Source organism: Pteropus medius, unplaced genomic scaffold, assembly GCF_902729225.1.
Source record: "Pteropus medius unplaced genomic scaffold, Ma_sr-lr_union100, whole genome shotgun sequence".
In the NCBI taxonomy this organism is placed as follows: Eukaryota; Metazoa; Chordata; class Mammalia; order Chiroptera; family Pteropodidae; genus Pteropus; species Pteropus medius.
In genome coordinates this window covers 3,301,518-3,319,696 of record NW_024356248.1, presented here as the reverse complement: position 1 = coordinate 3,319,696, position 18,179 = coordinate 3,301,518, and the positions used below count along the sequence as shown (strand labels likewise).

Genomic DNA, 18,179 nt, shown 5'->3' with positions numbered 1-18,179 from the left:
CCTGCGGGGGCGGGAGGAGCGGATTGCGCCGCGGCCCCGCCCAGCGTGCAGAGCGCGCGGGCTGCCGCGGGGCAGGGGCGGGGACGGGTGGGAGCGAAAGGCCCGACACCCCACAACTCCCACACCTCCTCCGCCGGGGCTTCGCGCGTGGGGCCGTCGCTGCCCTTCGGCCACCGCCCCACTGACGGGCGCGGGGATGAGCTTCTCCGCCAGACCCGGCAGAGGCTCCGGCCGGCGTCGTGCGGGCGTCTGTCCGCTCGCGGTGCGCTTCGCCAGCTTCCCGCCGACCGAGTGGCTCAAGGGGGCGCAGCAAGCAGCGCGCTCCTGCGGTGGGTCTAGTGGGATGTGGTGATCCCTCTCTGCCCTTCCCCCGCGCCCAGGCACAGGAGCCAGCGTCCCCGAGGGGCTGATGCGTGCACCTCAGACTGTCACGCTGGCTGAAGAGGCCAGCCCCGCCACTCCTGCTGTCCAGGACGCGCCTTTCTAGATGCTGAACCTGAGCGTCCTGATGCAGGACTCCAGAGTCAGCCGTCTGCAAACCCATGATCCAGAAGCTGCTCTGCAGGGGGCTTAAGGTCCCTGTTTCAGAACCTGAATAGGAGCAGGTGCCTTCCGTACTGGGTGCAATGTTTGAAAAGTTGGTCAAAGAGGGGGAGAAAATCGTTGCTAGGTGATGATGGCGACAACCCTTTTGTCACTTACAGAAAAATAGCTGTGAATGGAAAAGTCGGTGGTATGGGTGGAAAACCGTGAAAGCGATTCCTACCTTGACCTCATGTAAAATATACACTGAGAGCTACAATCACTGTTTAAAACCAGGCCGTCTGCGGAGTCTGGGGAGAACAAAGTTTACGAGGAGACTTGTAAAAAGAGCATGAACACAGTTAGAAAAAAAGGAAAAGGTAAAAGTGTGATTGCTCTATGAAATCCCCGTTAATCCTCTAATCACCCTGAAGGGGGACTGGAACCAGCACATGTACCCCATACAAATTATTGCACAAGGGGACTGGCTGAGTCTCTTTTCTGCGTGGAGTCTGGAGGTGTTCCAACGTGATGAAGAGCAAGAGGCGGTAGAGGATGGTGCCGTGGGCATCGTGACATCTCAGGGGATAGAGAATATGCTTTGGAATGGGACAAACCTTGAGGAGCGCTTGCATAACGTCTTTGGCATTAAGTACCTTGTGGGGCATGGTAAGGAATCTGGACATTATTATAAATGTGAGATTTCTTCTAAACTGACGGTTTGAATTGGGGGAGTCATGTGACCTGATTTATATTTTCAATGATCACTGAGAACTGTGTGAACAGAAACCTGGGCAAACGAGATCTAAATCGGAAGGTGTTTAGGGGGCTGCGTCAGCACCCCAAAGTGGCAGGGCTGTGTGAAGTGGTGGGATTCTGCCTTCTTCCGAAGGGTGAGCCACCAGCTTTGTTTCTGGATGAGGTTTTAGAGAAAGAGAGGGCTCTGATAATTCCTGGACTTTTCACATGAGCAACTACAAGGATAAAGTCTCTGTTAGCCGATATGGGGAAATTTGATGGGGGGCAGTTCTGGCAAAAGGTGAATGGAGAGTGTGTGTGTGTGTGTGTGTGTGTGTGTGTGTGTGTGTGTGTGTGTGTGTGTGTCTGTGTATATGCATGTGTGTGTTTGCGCACGCGCGCGCGAATAATTCTACTTTTGATATGCTGACTTTCATGGTCTCCTAAAGGAGTCACTATCTAAAAATACTGGCTTGTCCCTTGACTCTGCCATTAGTATGTGATGCATTTGCACCTTTCCCAACCACGTGAGTGGTCTTTGCCGCTTCATGGGGTTGATAGGAGTAAACTAGCCCCGCCACCTGCCACATGGCCCACAGTATACTTATTGTGTTATATATTAAAATGCAGACTACTTACATACCTAACGCTACAAGGTGCTTACTGCAGCTGTAACCTGTTCAGGGCAAACACTGTGTCCACAGGGACATGACGTAATTTTAACAGGCTGCTTTGGTGGCTCCACAGACTCCTGGAGCCCTCCCTGTTCTGTCACTGCTGCCAAGCTACAGTGGGTTTGCATGGAACCTCTCCGAGCACAGCCGCCACAGGGAGAGCAAGCCTGGAGCCCTGCTCCACACCCACAGGTCCTGACCCAGGCAGCTCTAGGCAGTTGGTTTCTTTGTGAGGGTCAGCATTACACTTAAGGCAGAAATGGAAGACTGCCACCCCAAATGGCATCTGCCTAATTATTCCAAGCAACAGTGACTAGTAATGAAGACGGAGTAGAGACATCCTTTTGTCTTCTGCTGAGCTAGCTTCCTGTGAACCTTCTTCCTTTTAATTTTCACTTTACTTCAAATATACTTCTCAGTTCATTAACCAATATCATTCTCATCATGAGCCCAAGTTTCTGTCTCTTGCTTTCTTTTATTCTGGTCTGTGTTCTTCCCTCCACGTGTTGAGTCCTTTGTCCCTTCCTGACTCTCCTGGGCAATCACCAGTAAGTACTGAATGTGCATCCTTCCTCTTCGCTCCTAATCTTCCAGTTGGAATGGATTAGACCAACAGTTGGATCTTGGAGGTGCTCGTGAGAAAGAACGTCCAGCTCCCCAACTTTATAGCCTTCTGCTACTCCCCACTCACCGCCTCTCCAACACTCAGCAGAGGGAACGCCTTCTGACATGTCCAAAGGCTTTGAAGCTCTGTCGCCAGAGAACTGAGGATTGTCTGTTGCCATTGGGCTGGAGGGATGTCAATCCTCGCCGGGTTCCGCCTCCCCTCACGGTTCAAATTAATCCTTAGGCGCCTGTCTGTATCTCTTCTTGGTAGTGTGGGAGGTGACTCGCCACATCTTTTGTATATTGTACTTTGCCAGTGTTTTCCCAAACGTAAAAATCGTGTGCAATCTTTGACCTCTTGCACAGGTGTACACCAAAACAGAATCACATGATAGTAACAAAAGAAGCAACAATGACAGCCGCTCTTGTTGATGGAGTATTTGTGCCTGGCGTATTTGGACAATCATTTCATGCACTTATTTAAGCTTCGCCACCTTACTAGGTCGTACTGGCAGGAGCACGGGCTTTTCGTGGCTGTGGCGGAGCCCAAAGAGGGAAACAGACAAACCCAGTGGCTCCTAACCAACCTCAGCAAGTTTGGGTTGCATGTACATGCCACTGTCCAAAGCAAGCCACAGGGCCAAGACTCACGCCGATGAGGTGGAAAGGCTCTGCAAAGTCACGGGGCAAAAGATGGGGACCCAAGGAAAGGTGAAGATTTGAGAACCTTTTCCCACGCCCAACACCTGGTTCTTCCAGTTCTCCAAGGACTTTCCAAAACAGAAAAAAAAAAAAAAAAAACATAGAATTAAGGTCACCCAAATTCCCAGAAAATCAAAATAAGTGTTGTTGCAAACACGTATATTTAATGTGAAATGTGTGTGCATTTTAACGTATTTGATAGGCTCTGGGGTGTGTCTTGGGAAAGCACTGTGCTTCGAACCTATGTTGTATTGAACTGCTCTGGGTACATAAATGTGAGCATCGTATTCACTCAACTCTGTATCCCCAATACCCAGCACAACACCTGGTGTAAAGCAGGAATCAACATGTGTTTTAAATGAATGAAATCATGTTGGCAATTGAATTATGTGTGTGCCTTTTCCATCTTCCCTATTTGAGGCCGGGACTTTTTTGAACATTTTCCCCGTTAGAGAATCCAGCACTGGACGTTTCACTGCAAATTTATGTGTTGAATAAATGAATGGATGAATGAAAAAAATAAGAAGGAAGACGTGAGTCGCTGTGCATTTTCGCAGTTAAGTATCGAAGGCAACCATGGTTCAACAGTTTGGCCTCTGGTTTCAGATCCTCCTAAAAAATGTTTCTGGGCAACTAAATAATTGCTCAACCTTTGATCTGTGACATGAGGAAGGTGACCACAGCTTCCACACAAGGATGTTGAGAATATTGAGTGAAGCAGGCACATGTGTGCGCCAAGCACAGAGACCGGCTCAGAGCAGTTCCCCAGCAGATATTAACTGCCTGTACACCCTCTTGACTCCTATGGACACGCATAAGAGTCAGCTCATCCATGAGGGCAGTCAAACAGCCAGGCTGACCTCTGCTGAGGAATCCCACACTCCTGTCCTTCTTTTTTTATAATTGCTACAAAAGTAACTACAAGAAAATTTTACGTACCAATAACAATTGTATTTCTAGCTTGGTCACATGTCTTGCTTTATCAAACCGGTATTTATTTACAGTGCTTTCAATCATTAAGAATGAGTTAGGGCAACCAAAGAGGAAATTTGTATAGGATACGATGACACTGGAATTTTTGTTTATTTAGTTTAGTTTAATTTTTTTTTTATACAGGAGTCATGTATTTTAAAGTAAATTCTGAAGTAAAAGTGGAAAACATCTTCATATTAGATATAATCTTTCCCTACAAAAATAACTCGCAGAAAATTAATAGCACAAAATGAGAGTGAGGTTATACGCTTACATAGCATATGTAATTTCTTATAGTTACATTAAGTAATTAAGATTTTCTAGCCAGGGTTTTATATTCAAAAGCGACAATAAACACTTTCCAAACAGACCAATTAGCATAGAATAATTATACTCATATTGTTGATCTTTTTCCCGTAATAAAATTAGCTGTAGAATGAGCGATTGATTGAAATTAATGTGTATAGGCCATTGTGTCATATAAACCTATGGAAAGCCATAAGAGAGTTGTCTTTACATTTTTCCCAAGAAATCAGATAAGAGAGTAAGCTTTAAATAGAACAGGACTCATTTCTGTAGCAGAAAAACATGGCAATTATTTCTAAGAATGATATTGTGCCGAGCCCATTCTGCTCTTAACTGTTTAACTACAAATGCTGATAAATCAGACTGGATGCTGTTCAATGTTTGGGAGTCACCAAGCTAGCTCTCTCCAAAACAAGATAGCTCAGATCGCTGGGCAATCTCAAAGCCAGTATTTTTTACCACCTCGTACTTGTCATTGAAATTTTTACTGTTTCAGAAGCCACAATGAAAAAAAAAAGAATCAGCCAAATCCTGATTCTTTGGTGATCACTGCAGGCATCTCTCTGGGGTGTTAGAAATCTCTAACGATTCAGAGAATGATACTAAGTGGTAAAGCTTTCGAATGATTTGGGGTTTTTTCTTGTTACTGTTGCAGCCCTATTAAAGGTGACTGTAACCAAAGCCCAGGAAACCCACAGAACAGGAAGCTAGCTTTAGCTACTTTGGGTGTATTGTGTGCATTTTAAGGCCAGTTCCCCAAAATTACTACCAAGACACCTTTCAGCTCTATCACTTTGTATAAAAGCTGTCACCTTTGTGACCTCGATCCCTTCTCATACACGGCATCAAAAATACTTCCACATCTGCTCTTGACGCAAGTCTTTAAACATCAGGCTGCTTTTGCAATCCCTTTCCAGTCGAGTTCTTTGATTGTCAGCTTTGAGATGCGTATTCCTGGGCTCCATATCGTTTTTCTTCATCCAGATCGTAAACTCCTGCACATATAATAATCGTGGCTTCTTCCTGATCGTCATAGTCGTGGAGCCTGTCCTATCTACTGGCAATGCCTCCCTCTGGGAAGTCGTCCAAGCCCACTCTTACCCACACGCAGCGCCTCCCATGGGCGAGAGCAGGTGACGCGCTGGAGCAGCCAGGCTAGTGCCTCGGCGCCTCCTCCCCTGGCACGATCTCCAGGAGGGGACGTTTCTGTCCCCACCTCGGACTTCCTCAACGAGGTCCAGGGCGCAGGGCTGGAGCCTCCTCCTCAGTGGCCCCGCAGCTAGCGACCTCCTCCCATCTCGCTCTTAAAGCCCCACCCACCCCGACCCCCAGACCCCTAACACGCGGGATTTTCCATCCACTTGCCAAGGGATGGGTCCACACTCACCCTTTCCCGCTTTCCACTCGGGGAGGCTTCCCAGAACGCGGAATTCCTGGCGCCAGGGAAAGATTCCCTGAAGTCTCCAGCGAGTGACTGCTGGGTGTGGAACGGACTCCCCTCTTAGGAGCGGACCTGGAACTTTGAGAAAACTCGTCGGCAGGGCACGATGCAGGAAAAGCTCAGGCTGGAGGAGAGGGGTGGGGGTGGGGAGGGAAGCCGTACACCTACTTGGACACCGCTGTTCCTGAAAGGGAGACTGAGCTCTGTCCTTGGAAACGTAAACAGAACACAGTAAAATAAAAGATGCGTGTGTCTTTTGCAGTGCCCGAGGGAGAGCATGTTCTCATTTAAAATCTGAGGCGTCTACAAGGCCCTATGTTCACTTTATGAAAACGTTTCCTCAGAAGATCAATCTCTCTGTGTCCCAATTCTGTCTTACAGAATTCATTCACAAACAGTAACATTTTACCAACAGTAACAAACACCATTTAAAATGTGTTTTCCTGAGTAAGCTTCTTTCCAGGATAAAATACTCTAGGTGACAAAATGTTATATTCTCCGACATGTTCACCACTGAGAGATAGGAAGCCGTCTAGATTTACGTGGCTCGCTAGTTACATTCATGTGACTTAATATTTCACTGGTGCCATCAACGTAAATTTACCAGGCACAGGAGAGTTGCAAATATCTTTATTGTTTATTCCAGCAACTTCCTCAAATACCCAACCACTTTTCACTAGAACATATCAAAGTACCCTGCACGTTCCAAGGCTTCCGGACTCCTGGCCTTGTTGCATCCGCAGATCCTAACCTGTTAGTCCGTGTTTACTGTGTCCTAACCCGTCCTCCACACTGAAGACCCGATTTAAACCAGACTTCAAGAAATAACCCACCCTGCTGTCTTATCAACAGGTCGTTGGGGTGATACTTCTGGGAGTCAGCATCTGACATTTTGGGAAGCCTCAGCAAAACCTAGGCAATTTCCACCGCTGCGCAGCCCAACACCCTCAATTCAGAAACGGTGTGTTCTTCTGAGGGCCCCTCAGCCTTCGCCCCCCGCGGTGCTCTCTGAACTCGAGCTGGGAAAGTAAATCTCGCATTAGGCTAAACTCCAGTTTCTTTTCGCTGAGCTCTTCAAGTACCGAGTTTATATTGTCCCTGGAAGCAAAGAAACCATTTTAGGAATCTTTTTGATTATGTGATCAAAAATCCGAAAGCGCTTATGCTTGGCGAAAATCTGCCTTATTAGCAATACCGCTAATGATAATACAATGTGTCTCTGTTCTTGTCCCTTGTGTAAAAGAAATGTTCGTAGGAAGAGGACAGGCATAGGCTCCCACATGTCTGTTTCTCGAGCTGTCCCTTGGGACTAAGAAGTTCGGAAGGGTTTGTTTCAGGCTGGCCGGACTATCTGAAACAAACACGACATCGCATACTTCACCTGGCTCCCGCGTCCCCAGGTGTCCAAAGAAGCGAAGATCGGAAGGAGACAGCGGTGGGGAGCGGCGGGGGTGGGGAGCCAGGCAGGAAGATCAGGGCGCGGGGTGGGGGGTGGGGAAAGCGGGAGGAGGGCGGGGGGGATATGAAAGTGGAAGTAACGCAACTGCCAGCGCAGGCGCAGCTCCGCCAAGGCGGGAAATTTCAAGCCTCTGCTCCACCCTCCGCAGGTCCCGCGGTTGCAGCTGACGTGGGCGCTGCGCGCTCTTCTGGGCAGCTGTCTGCGCAGTTCGGTGGTTTCGCATCCTCCCCAAAGACCCGACTTTGGTTTGGCTCTGACTTCGAGTCCCTGACGCTGGTGGCGAGCGAGGTGAGCGGTGGAGTCGGCGAGCGCGCGGGGTCGGAGATGCTCCCATGGGCCGGGGTTGGGGGTGCGCGCGAGAACCAGCCGCCAACCCCAGGCCTGGGCCGGACAGCGCTGCCCACCTGCGGGGCCGAGAGGGCACAGGTTTTATTTCAGTGGCTGCTTTACTAGAGGACATAGGGCACGTCCTTTATGTCAGGAGAGCCGTGACTTCCCCAACTGAAAGGCAAGGCTTAGGATAGGGCAGCTAAGAACACGTTTGATGTGACACGGAAAGCATGTTGGGGATGGAATATCCGGTATCGTCTTAACCTTCTGTTGCCTGCGCTGGGCGTGCGCATGTTCATCCCAATGGAGTGGAAAACTCAGAATTCTTTCTGCCCACTTTATCTTTCTTTCTTTTTTTTTTTTTTTTTTTTTTTTTTTTTTTTTTTTGGCTTATGTGTAATACTCACTCCTAAAGAACCCGGGTCCTCTCTCAAATTCCAGAAGATGAGTCATCTGCAGACACACCGAACCTGCACATTTTTCTTAGTTGTTGGGCGGTAACTTCCCGCCTTGAAGGACCTCATAGCACAGTCCAGTTCCGCAATTATATGCATCTTGTTTTTGCTTCCCCAGGGTCTCTGCTCTGTGAAGAGCCTCCCTGTGGTAAGTATATTGATAATAATATTAACAGCAGTAATAGTCACTGGGCAACCTGTTATGCGCCTGGCACTGTTCTAAACGCTTAACATTCAGTATGTTTTTTAATCATCGCATCATAAATGGAGGCTGTACCACTCCTCCCATCTTAAAAGAGTGAGAGTGAGGCATAGAGTATTAATTAATATGCCCAAGGTCATGCACCGAGTTATTGGTAACCTGAAATTTGAACCCAGATAGTATTATACAAACTAATGTTTAAATAGCATTTTTATATTCGTTATCTCATCTGGAATCATTGCCTCATTTTACAAACAGAAAACTAAGGTTCAGAGAGGCTGAAGTGAGTTTTCTGAAAAGTTCATTACCTGTAAATGATGAAGCCAGGGCTCCTGTATAGTGCAATGGTTGAGAGAATAAGCATAGTCTTCTCTTTTTTTTAACATCAAAAATTTTAAATAGTATTTAATAATATATTTAGGAAATAGTTAAATTAGAGGCTAGTTAGTTATTCATCCTTTTTTTTTCCAATTACAATTGAAATTCACAATTATTTTATATTAGTGGTTAGGCCTTTATGTAATTTACGAAGTCTTCATCCACCAGTCAGTCTAGTATCCACTTGCCACCACACAGCCATTATAATATTATTGACTATGTTCCCTATGCTGTACTTGACGTCTCTGTGAATATTTTGACATTACCGATTTTATACTTCTTAATCCTTTCACCTTTTTCACCCTGTTCCCCTTCCCGGCTCCCATCTGTCAATCAGCATTTTGTTCTCTGTATCTGTGAGTCTGTTTCTGGTTTGTTTGTTCATTTACATTGTTTTTTAGGTTCCACATGTAAGTGAAATCATATGGTATTTCTCTTTCTATGTCTGACTTATTTCTCTTAGCATTATACCCTCTAGGTCCATCTACGTTGTTGCAAATGGTAAGATTTCATTCTTTTTTATGGTCAAGTAATGTTCCATTGTATGTATGTACCACATCTTCTTTAAAGCGTAGTCTTTAGATAAATTCGACTTGACAAGAACTACAGGGGCTAGAGCATAAATTAAACTATATGAAGAAGCAAGCCAGGAGGTGAACATTACGCAAACGACTTCTCTGTTCTCTTCAACAAATCAATGCTTTTCTTTTAGAATGAAAGAAACGTAAGAAATATAATAAAGACAGCTTATCTACCTCAATTGGATCTTAGCCTGAATAAATTAGTATTGCGATTATATAAGAAAAAGTTCTAAATGTTTAGAAATGGAAAGTGATACTCAGGGTTAAAATGTCAGGATGTCTCTAACTATAAAATAATCTAGTAAAATGAAATGATGACACAAATTTGCCAAAAAATGAGCAATTATTAACCCTCTGTGATAGGTATATGGAGGCTTATTATATTATTCTCCTTTTTTTCTATTTTAAAATGTTCATAATAAAAAGTCATCAAAAGTATATTCTCTGGAGCTTTGTGACCTTGAGTAAATAGCTTAATCTCTCTGGGTGTTCAAGTTCTTTCCCAGTAACATGAGACTAATAATACCTACCTCACAGGGTTGTAAGAATGATAAGAGGTAGTTTATGAAAAGCATACAGAACAAGGCATAGTACATCATCAGCATACTCCATTCATTCATCAAATGTATCTTTATAAATGTATCTTTAGTGAGGGCTGGCTATGTGACAAACACTGAGGACAGGAGGCTGCTGCCTGTCCACGACTTCCGTTCAGGCAGTATTTATCACGCCCGAAGATTTCGCTCCTTTATTTACATTGTGCATTCTCCTCTGGGGAGACATCGGAGGAAAGAGAGAAAGGAAAATACCTCTTTCAACAAAATGAACTAAAGCAGCCACTAATGCTGCTACCTTCCCAGGCAAACTCTCAAAGCTTATTTTGTCTTCGTGGTTCTCTTCCCATTAGTTTTGCTGGACTCGTGCTCTCCCTGTGCCATCTCCAACTTAACTGGAGGCCAGATTTTAACGTCAGTGTAACTAGAGCACGCTTTTGATTTCTCCAACTGCACACCTGTCTGTAGGTTATTTATACCTGCCTTTGAATTCTATCTCTGCCGCGTGGCTCTGACCCACCTTCTCTGCGTTCTAGTTTCCCCATATACAAAACGCAGAAATACCGATTTTGGATGATATCTGTGGGCACTGGCAGTTAGAGATAATTTTCGGAGAGTATTTGGTATGGTGCTTCGTCAAGGGGAGCTTTTATTGTTGGGGCGATTATAGTGGGCAGATAAAACTGTCTACTTGCTAAGTCGACATCTCTGATGAGGTCAGCAAGGCTACAGCTAAAGGGAAAGGTTGGTATATGGGGTCCCCATTAATCTTATCTTCTATACAATTATGATCGCTATGAAGATATTGCTCTCACTTGAACCTTTTTAGTGTTTCGGCTGAACTGTCCATTCATCTTCAAGCCATTATGAGCTCTAAGAAACGCAGATCGCAGAAGGCCTCATCCACTTTAAAGAATATCAAGAAAATTGACCAGTATTTTCCTCAGGTATGTTTGTAACTACTCTTTATGGAATATAACGATAATAGACTTAGCCATTCTTGACACTGGGTTACATAGTCTTCATGCCAAGAAATCACCTCATTATATGTAGGGAATATTAAATAAATTAAAATCTTTCACATCCATCTTATTTTCATTTTGGAGAGTGGCAGCAAAAAGGAGTTTAAATAAAAATCTTGGCCATCATATCAAATAGCTTTAACCAAAAGCTATTATAACATTTCCTGAACAACAAGAACAAATCAAATATAACGTATTACAGTAAAACATGGATTAAAAACGAAATTAGTGTTATTTCAGAGCTTGAAAATATCTACCATGCAAATATGGCCAATCTATTTGATAACAATAAAAACCTACATTTGTATAGTGCATTACAGTTTATAAAACAATTTTTAAAACACATATCCTTATTCTAACCTTGTTAGGCAGGCAGGGAGGAGTTTATTATCCTTCATTTGTTTAGAAGGAGAGGAAAGAAGTGAGTTGTTGCTTAAGGCAGTAGTGGAGCGAGGACTTGGACTTAATTTCACTTACATTAAGTAGGAGGTCTTACTACTACCCGGGCTCTGTTATCATATCAAACCGTCACTCCCTTCCTGAGTCTAAAACACGCCTCAAAATTTGTTAAGAAGAAGGCTGAGAAATGGTGAGCATTTGAGAATACAACTTAAAAGCCTTTAACTTTTCCTTTATCCTAGTTCTAACTAGAACACCCAAGTGTCTAGGAAAATCAAGCCAAATCTAGTCCTGTTTTTCTCTGTCCTACTCCACGACAGTGCAAGTTAATAACCATGTTTTACCCCATTTTCCCTTTTGAAAATGTCTATATCTGCCTAAGAATCCTTTGAATAGTTGGAAATCAAGCAGTGTGTGATGGGCTGTATGACAAGGATGTTTCTGAAGGCATTAGGCCAAAAGGATGCTCTTTGAGAGTTTGTGGGTATGCCTGGAGTAAATATATATTACCTTATGTTCCTTTTTTTGAGCCAGAATATTATGTGGAGAAGGAAAATAGAGTTAACCTACTAATGTGCCATTCGTTGGGCTAGACATTGTCACGCATGATATTACACTTAGTGTTTACTACAATCCTGGTGTTGTTATTCCTATTACAAGCAAGTGGCATCTATCGACACCCATGCCATGATGACTATGACTTGGCAAAAATGTATCATTTAGACATAGGAATCATTTTTTATTGAATTTCTGCTATTTGATTAATCCTCCTTATGTAATTCCTCTCCCTTTCCCCATCCCTGGTTTTTAAGATAACGCCCTATAAAAATGGGAATCGAGGATATAAAATTTACGAGAAAAGAATATACAGTCTAATGAATCTACGGCCATGCCACCCTGAAGAATCCCGATCCCATCTGATTCAGAAGCTAAGCGGAGTCGGGCCTAGTTAGTACTTGGATGGGAGACCACTTAGGAAGACCAGGTGCTGTAGGCATAAAAAAATAAAAAATAAGGGATTGTAAGCTACAAGTTCTTTGCAATATACACACACACACACACACATACATATATAAAATAGAGCATATATATATATATATATATATATATATATATATATAGAACATATATATATTCTAATGGAAAAAATATTGGACTAAGTATTGGAACTCTGATACTTACTTCGTTAATGGTTATTATATAACCGTAAGAAAAGCAATCACAGGAAAAATTTCTTGTGCCTCTCTTTCTCCACTAAAAGGCATAGAAGCCATATTTGTTCTTCATTTCACAGGATTTGGTGATTAGTGGCCATAATAGACGAAATGATTTGAGTTCTTTGCATGATAGTTGCTAGGTGAATCAAGGTTTTATTATTAAAAATAACTATATTATTATGAACAAATGATTGGTTAACCGATGATGGTTTTGTTTAACACTTAAGGCCTGACAATAACCATGGTACCCTTTTCTTGCTGAGTTTGGTGCTTTAGGAACAAATTTTTGGTGCCATCCATCACTGGGCCTGGAAAAAGTACAAATTACACAGCGGAAAATAGTAAACAGGGCCTAAAATAACACTACAAAAGAGCTGGCAGACATTAAGTAGGGGGTCTTACTACTACCCGGGCTCTGTTATCATATCAAACCATCATTCCCTTCCTGCACGTACAATGCGCCTCAAAATTTGTTAAGAAGAAGGCTGAGAAATGGTGAGCATTTGAGAACACAATTTAAAAGCCTTTAACTTTTCCTTTATCCTAGTTCTAACTAGAACACCCAAGTGTCTAGAAAAATCAAGCCAAATCTAGTTCTGTTTTTCTCTGTCCTACTCCACGACAGTGCAAGCTAATAACCATGTTTTACCCCATTTTCCCTTTTGAAAGTGTCTATATCTGCCTAAGAATCCTTTGAATAGTTGGAAATCAAGCAGTGTGTGATGGGCTGTATGACAAGGATGTTTCTGAAGGCATTAGGCCAAAAGGATGCTCTTTGAGAGTTTGTAGGTATGCCTGGAGTAAATATATATTACCTTATGTTCCTTTTTTTGAGCCAGATTATTATATGAAGAAGGAAAATAGAGTTAACCTACTAATGTGCTAGACATTGTCACACATGATATTATACTTAGTGTTCACTACAATCCTGGTGTTGTTATTCCTATTACAAGCAAGTGGCATCTGTTGACATCCATGCCATGATGACTATGACTTGGCAAAAATGTATCATTTAGACATAGGAATCATTTTTTATTGAATTTCTGCTATTTGATTAATCCTCCTTATGTAATTCCTCTCCTTTCTCCCATTCCTGGTTTTTAAGATAACGCCCTATAAAAATGGGAATCGAAGATATAAAATTTACCAGAAAAGAATATATAGTCTAATGAATCTATGGCCATGGCACACTGAACCATCCTGATCCCTTCTGATCTCAGAAGCTAAGCAGGGTCGGGTCTAGTTAGTACTTGGATGGGAGACCACTTAGGAAGACCAGGTACTGTAGGCATAAAAAATAAAAAATAAGAGATTGTAAGCTGACAAGTTCTTTGCAATCTGTGAGGTCAACCAAGGGTTGCCTCCTAAAAAAAAAAAAAGTATATACATATATATTAGAACATATATGTATTCTAATGGAAAAAAATATTGGACTAAGTATTGGAACTCTGATACTTACTTCGTTAACGGTTATTATATAACCCTAAGAAAAGCACTCACGGGAAAAATTTCCTATGTCTCTGTTTCTCCATTAAAAGGACATAGAAGCCATATGTGTTGTTCCTCATTTCGCAGGATTTGGGAATTAGTGGACATAATAGAGGAAATAATTTGAGTTCTTTGCATGATAGTTGCTAGGTGAATCAGGGTTTTATTATTAGAAATAACTATATTATTATGAACAAACGATTGGATAACTGATGATGGTTTTGTTTAACACTTAAGGCCTGACAATAAACCATGGTACCCTTTTCTTGCTGATTTGGTGCTTTAGGAACAATTTTTGGTGCCATCCATCACTGGGCCTGGAAAAAGTACAAATTACACAGCGGAAAATAGTAAACAGGGCCTAAAATAACACTATAAAAGAGCTGGCAGATTTTTAAGCATCTCCGTTTTTGATGCACCTAGAAAACAGTTGTTTCTTTCCTCGTACTTCTCAGAAAAATGCAGCAGTGTAGCAGTATTAAAAGCTTATGTGACTGATGGGACAGGAAACTCAGTCTATATTTTGGCTCCCAACTCAAACTCTGATTTATTTCTAGTCAGTGACATTTGGACATTGGTTCTGAGTTTCCTATAGAAATTTTGTGAATTCATACTGAAAAGAGAAGCAAAAGACAAGGGTTGTATTCGTAGTTTTACGGTACTTAACATTTCTTTTTAGGTCACCAAAGAACAAGAGAATATTTCCAGCATTCCTCAGATGAAGACGAGCTCTAGAAAAGGTCCAAAAGATATAACTAACACTCAAGCTCAAACACCCAAAGACCAGGCTACATCCAAAAATAAGGTAGTTCACGTTACCTTGGATATACACCACAGGAAAAACAAAAAAATGAAATACATCCTTAGGCATCCTGAGAGTGGTAGCTTGTACAAAGCATTCAACACTCTTCGGGCCATCAAAGAAGAGGTGAAAACTCATCAGGGCCAAGAAATGCTGGTGCGTGGCATGGAAGGAATCGAAGGATACTTGAACCTTGGAATGCCCCTGAGCTGTCTTCCTGGTAAATGCCACCTGATCATTACATTTGCCCAGAGTAAAAGTAAGGAGAAAGAAGAGAACCAGATCTTTGGCCGGCATGACAGGGCGTCTACTGACTGTGTTAAATTTTTCATCCATGCGATTGGGAAGAGGAGGAAAAGGATCGTCAAATGCGGGGAACTTCACAAAGAAGGGCACAAACTCTGCGTCTTTGCTTTCAAAGGAGAAACCATCAAGGACGCTGTGTGCAAGGACGGCAGATTCCTTTCCTTCCTGGAGAATGATTATTGGAAACTCATCGAAAACCTGGACTCCGTTGTAGAAAACACACAGCCGGTTGTTGATGACTTAGAGGGCAAGCTCTTTCAAGTTGAGGTAGAGAAAGGGATGGGCTCTTGGGCACCAGCCCCTCAGAATCCTGAGTCGGAGACAAGAAACACCAGTGAGTCGAAAGAAGCAACTATGGACCAGTACCCCAGTTTGCAAAGAGAGTGTGAAAAAATTAGAGAAAGCTTCGATAAACAGATGAAAAAAGAGAAAAAATTATTTCAATTGCATAAAACAAACTTTGGGAAACTGACGAAAAACTCTACTGCAGTTAAAACACACAAACTTCTTTCTCGTCTCAGTAACTCGGTTGGGTACATAAGGTGGGACAACAATGGGAATGTGGGTTCTGCCACCTGCTTTGTTTTTAGAGGGCTGTACATTTTCACTTGTCGGCATGTGATAGAGGACATTGTGGGACGAGGAATAGAGCAAAGTAAGTGGGCAGAGATAATTGGTCAGTGTGTACATGTGACGTTTGATTACGAAGATAGCCCAAGAAAAGATGAGGAATGTTTTTGTGTTGAACCTTGGTTCGAGGTATCTGATGGAACTCTTGATTATGCTGTTCTGCAATTGAAGGAAAATGGACAGCAATTACCTTCGGGACTATATGATGGAATTGTCCCTGTGCCACCTAATGGGTTGATATATATTATTGGCCATCCCTCTGGAGAGGCAAAGTCTACTGATGCTTGTGCTATAATCCCTCAGGGTGAGCGAGAAGAGAAATATCAGGAGCATCTTCAGGCTAGAAAAGCAGAGGGTTTCAGTGATATACAGTATATCCGCATGTACACTCAAAAGAGTTTCCAGGAAATGGTTCATAGGAATAATGTCATTACCTATAACACCACCTTTTATTTTGGGTCTTCTGGCTCCCCAGTGTTTGATGCAAAAGGTTCATTGGTGGCCATGCATAGCGCCGGCTTTGCTTATGACTACCAAAAAGGGCATTCCAGTATCATTGAGTTTGGCCCTACTATGGAGTCCATCCTCCAACATATTAAACAAAATTATGGAATGTGGTATGAAGACGTATGCATAACTCAGCAGGAAGTAGAAATGGCGAGTGATGAGGACTGAGGATGATGAGGCTTCAGTCTATTTCCTAGCTTTACAAGAATTACCTACGGAGTTGTTATTCTATAGGCATTGATGATAGTTTTCTGAAGTCCAAAATGCTTAATTTCATCAACAATAATAATATTATTGACCAATTCCTATGCAGCAAGCATTTTTCTAAGCACACGTAACTTGTCCTAACAACTCTACGAAGTGGATGATTATCCCTATTTTCAAGTAAAGCAATAGGATAAGATTAAGTAATAATGTTATGACATGAGAAGTCGTGTAACCTTTTTTTTTTTTCCATCTTCCATATCTTCCTCTAAGTTCAGTTGTTTGAAGGCAGGATCCAAGACTTGTTCATCGCATTATCCCCAATATCTGACACAGAAAGTAGCACTTAGAAAATGTGTGGGTCAATCAATAGCAAATCTTAGAACTGCAATTAAACATTTATTTCATTAGATTTATTGAGGTGACGTTGGTTAACAAGGTTCTATAAGTTTCAAGTGTTCAATTCTGTAATACGTCATCTGTATGTTGTATTATATGTTCACTGCCCAGTCAAGTCCCCTTCCATCACCATATGTTTGACTCTCTTCACTCCCGTCTACCTTCCTCTCCCCCGTTTCCCTTCTGGTGACCACCATGCTGTTGTGTATGTCAATTAGGTAGTTTTGTTTTGTTTTGTTTGTTTCTTGCTTTCTGTTTTATATCCCGCATATGAGTGAAATCATAGGGTTCTTGTTTTTTCTATCTGACTTTTCACTTAACATGATATTCTCAAGATCCACCCATTATGTCGCAAAACTCAATGTTTCATCTTTTCTTATGGCTGAGTAGTAGTCCATTGTATATTTGTACCACATCTTCTTTATCCAGTTATCTATTGAAGGGCACTTTGGTTGTTTCCATGTCTTGGCCAACGTGAATAATGCTACAGTGAGTACAGGGGTACATATATCTTTACAAATAAATGTTTTCTATTATATTGTACACTTGAAACCCAGAAGAGGGATTGCTGGGTCATATGGTAGTGCTATTCTTAAATTTTTGAGGACCCTCCATACTGTTTCCAATATGGGGCCACACCAATGTACATTCCCACCAGCAATGTACGAGGGTTCCCTTTCCCCCACAACCTCTCCAACACTTGTTATTACTTGTCCTGTTGATGGTAGCCATTCTAACGGGTGTGAGGTGGTATCGTATTGTGGATTTGATTTGCATTTCCCTGATAGCAAGTGAAGTTGAGTATCTTTCATATGCCTGTTGGCCATTTGTATGTCTTCTTGGAGAAGTGTTTGTTCAGGTCGTCCACCCACTTTTTAATTGGATTGTTTATATTTTTGTTGTTGAGCTGTATGAGTTCTTCATGTATTTTGGATATCAGCCCCTTATCAGAAGTGTTGTTTGCAGATATCTTCTTCCATTCGGTTGGTTGCCTTTTTATTTTGTTGATGTTTTCTTTTGTTTTTTAGTTTGATATAGTTCCATTCTTTTATTTTTGCTTTTACTTCTCTTGCCTTTGAGGTCAAATTCATAAATCCTCTCTAAATCTACGGTCCATGAGTTTAGCACCTATGTTTTCTTCTACGCATTTTATTGTTTCAGGTCTTATAGTTAGGTCTTTGGTCCATTGTGAGTTGATTTTGTGTATGGTGACCCATAGCAGTGTAGTTTCATTCTTTTGCATGTGCCAGTTTCCCCAGCATCATTTATTGAAGAAGCTTCTTTT

The 18,179-nt window shown here is 42.4% G+C and overlaps 1 protein-coding gene, 1 long non-coding RNA gene and 2 pseudogenes across 6 annotated transcripts; 3 read left to right on the top strand and 1 right to left on the bottom strand.

The window, feature by feature from the left end:
• The first annotated feature begins 154 nt into the window (after positions 1-154).
• On the top strand, positions 155-16,936 carry FAM111A (FAM111 trypsin like peptidase A). 4 transcript variants are annotated; one of them, XM_039860474.1, is made up of 5 exons: positions 7,530-7,708; positions 8,324-8,353; positions 9,249-9,286; positions 10,750-10,867; positions 14,726-16,936. In XM_039860474.1, exons 4-5 carry the CDS (start codon positions 10,787-10,789, stop codon positions 16,457-16,459), a joined length of 1,815 nt encoding a protein of 604 aa, XP_039716408.1. In that variant the 5' UTR covers positions 7,530-7,708; positions 8,324-8,353; positions 9,249-9,286; positions 10,750-10,786; the 3' UTR covers positions 16,460-16,936. The 4 variants fall into 4 exon arrangements, with proteins under 4 accessions (XP_039716410.1, XP_039716408.1, XP_039716406.1 ...); XM_039860476.1 differs by lacking the exons at positions 10,750-10,867; positions 14,726-16,936 and adding an exon at positions 155-1,191 and having other exon boundaries at positions 7,569-7,708; XM_039860472.1 differs by lacking the exon at positions 9,249-9,286.
• Positions 4,307-7,418, bottom strand: LOC120600866 (uncharacterized). 2 transcript variants are annotated; one of them, XR_005652298.1, is made up of 3 exons: positions 7,343-7,418; positions 5,908-7,059; positions 4,307-5,515 (listed from the first exon to the last, which is right to left on the bottom strand). It is a non-coding gene; the product is annotated as an uncharacterized LOC120600866 (long non-coding RNA). The 2 variants fall into 2 exon arrangements; XR_005652297.1 differs by having other exon boundaries at positions 5,908-7,412.
• On the top strand, positions 12,221-12,338 carry LOC120600930 (uncharacterized; annotated as a pseudogene).
• Positions 13,731-13,849, top strand: LOC120600936 (uncharacterized; annotated as a pseudogene).
• Positions 16,937-18,179: the final 1,243 nt, after the last annotated feature.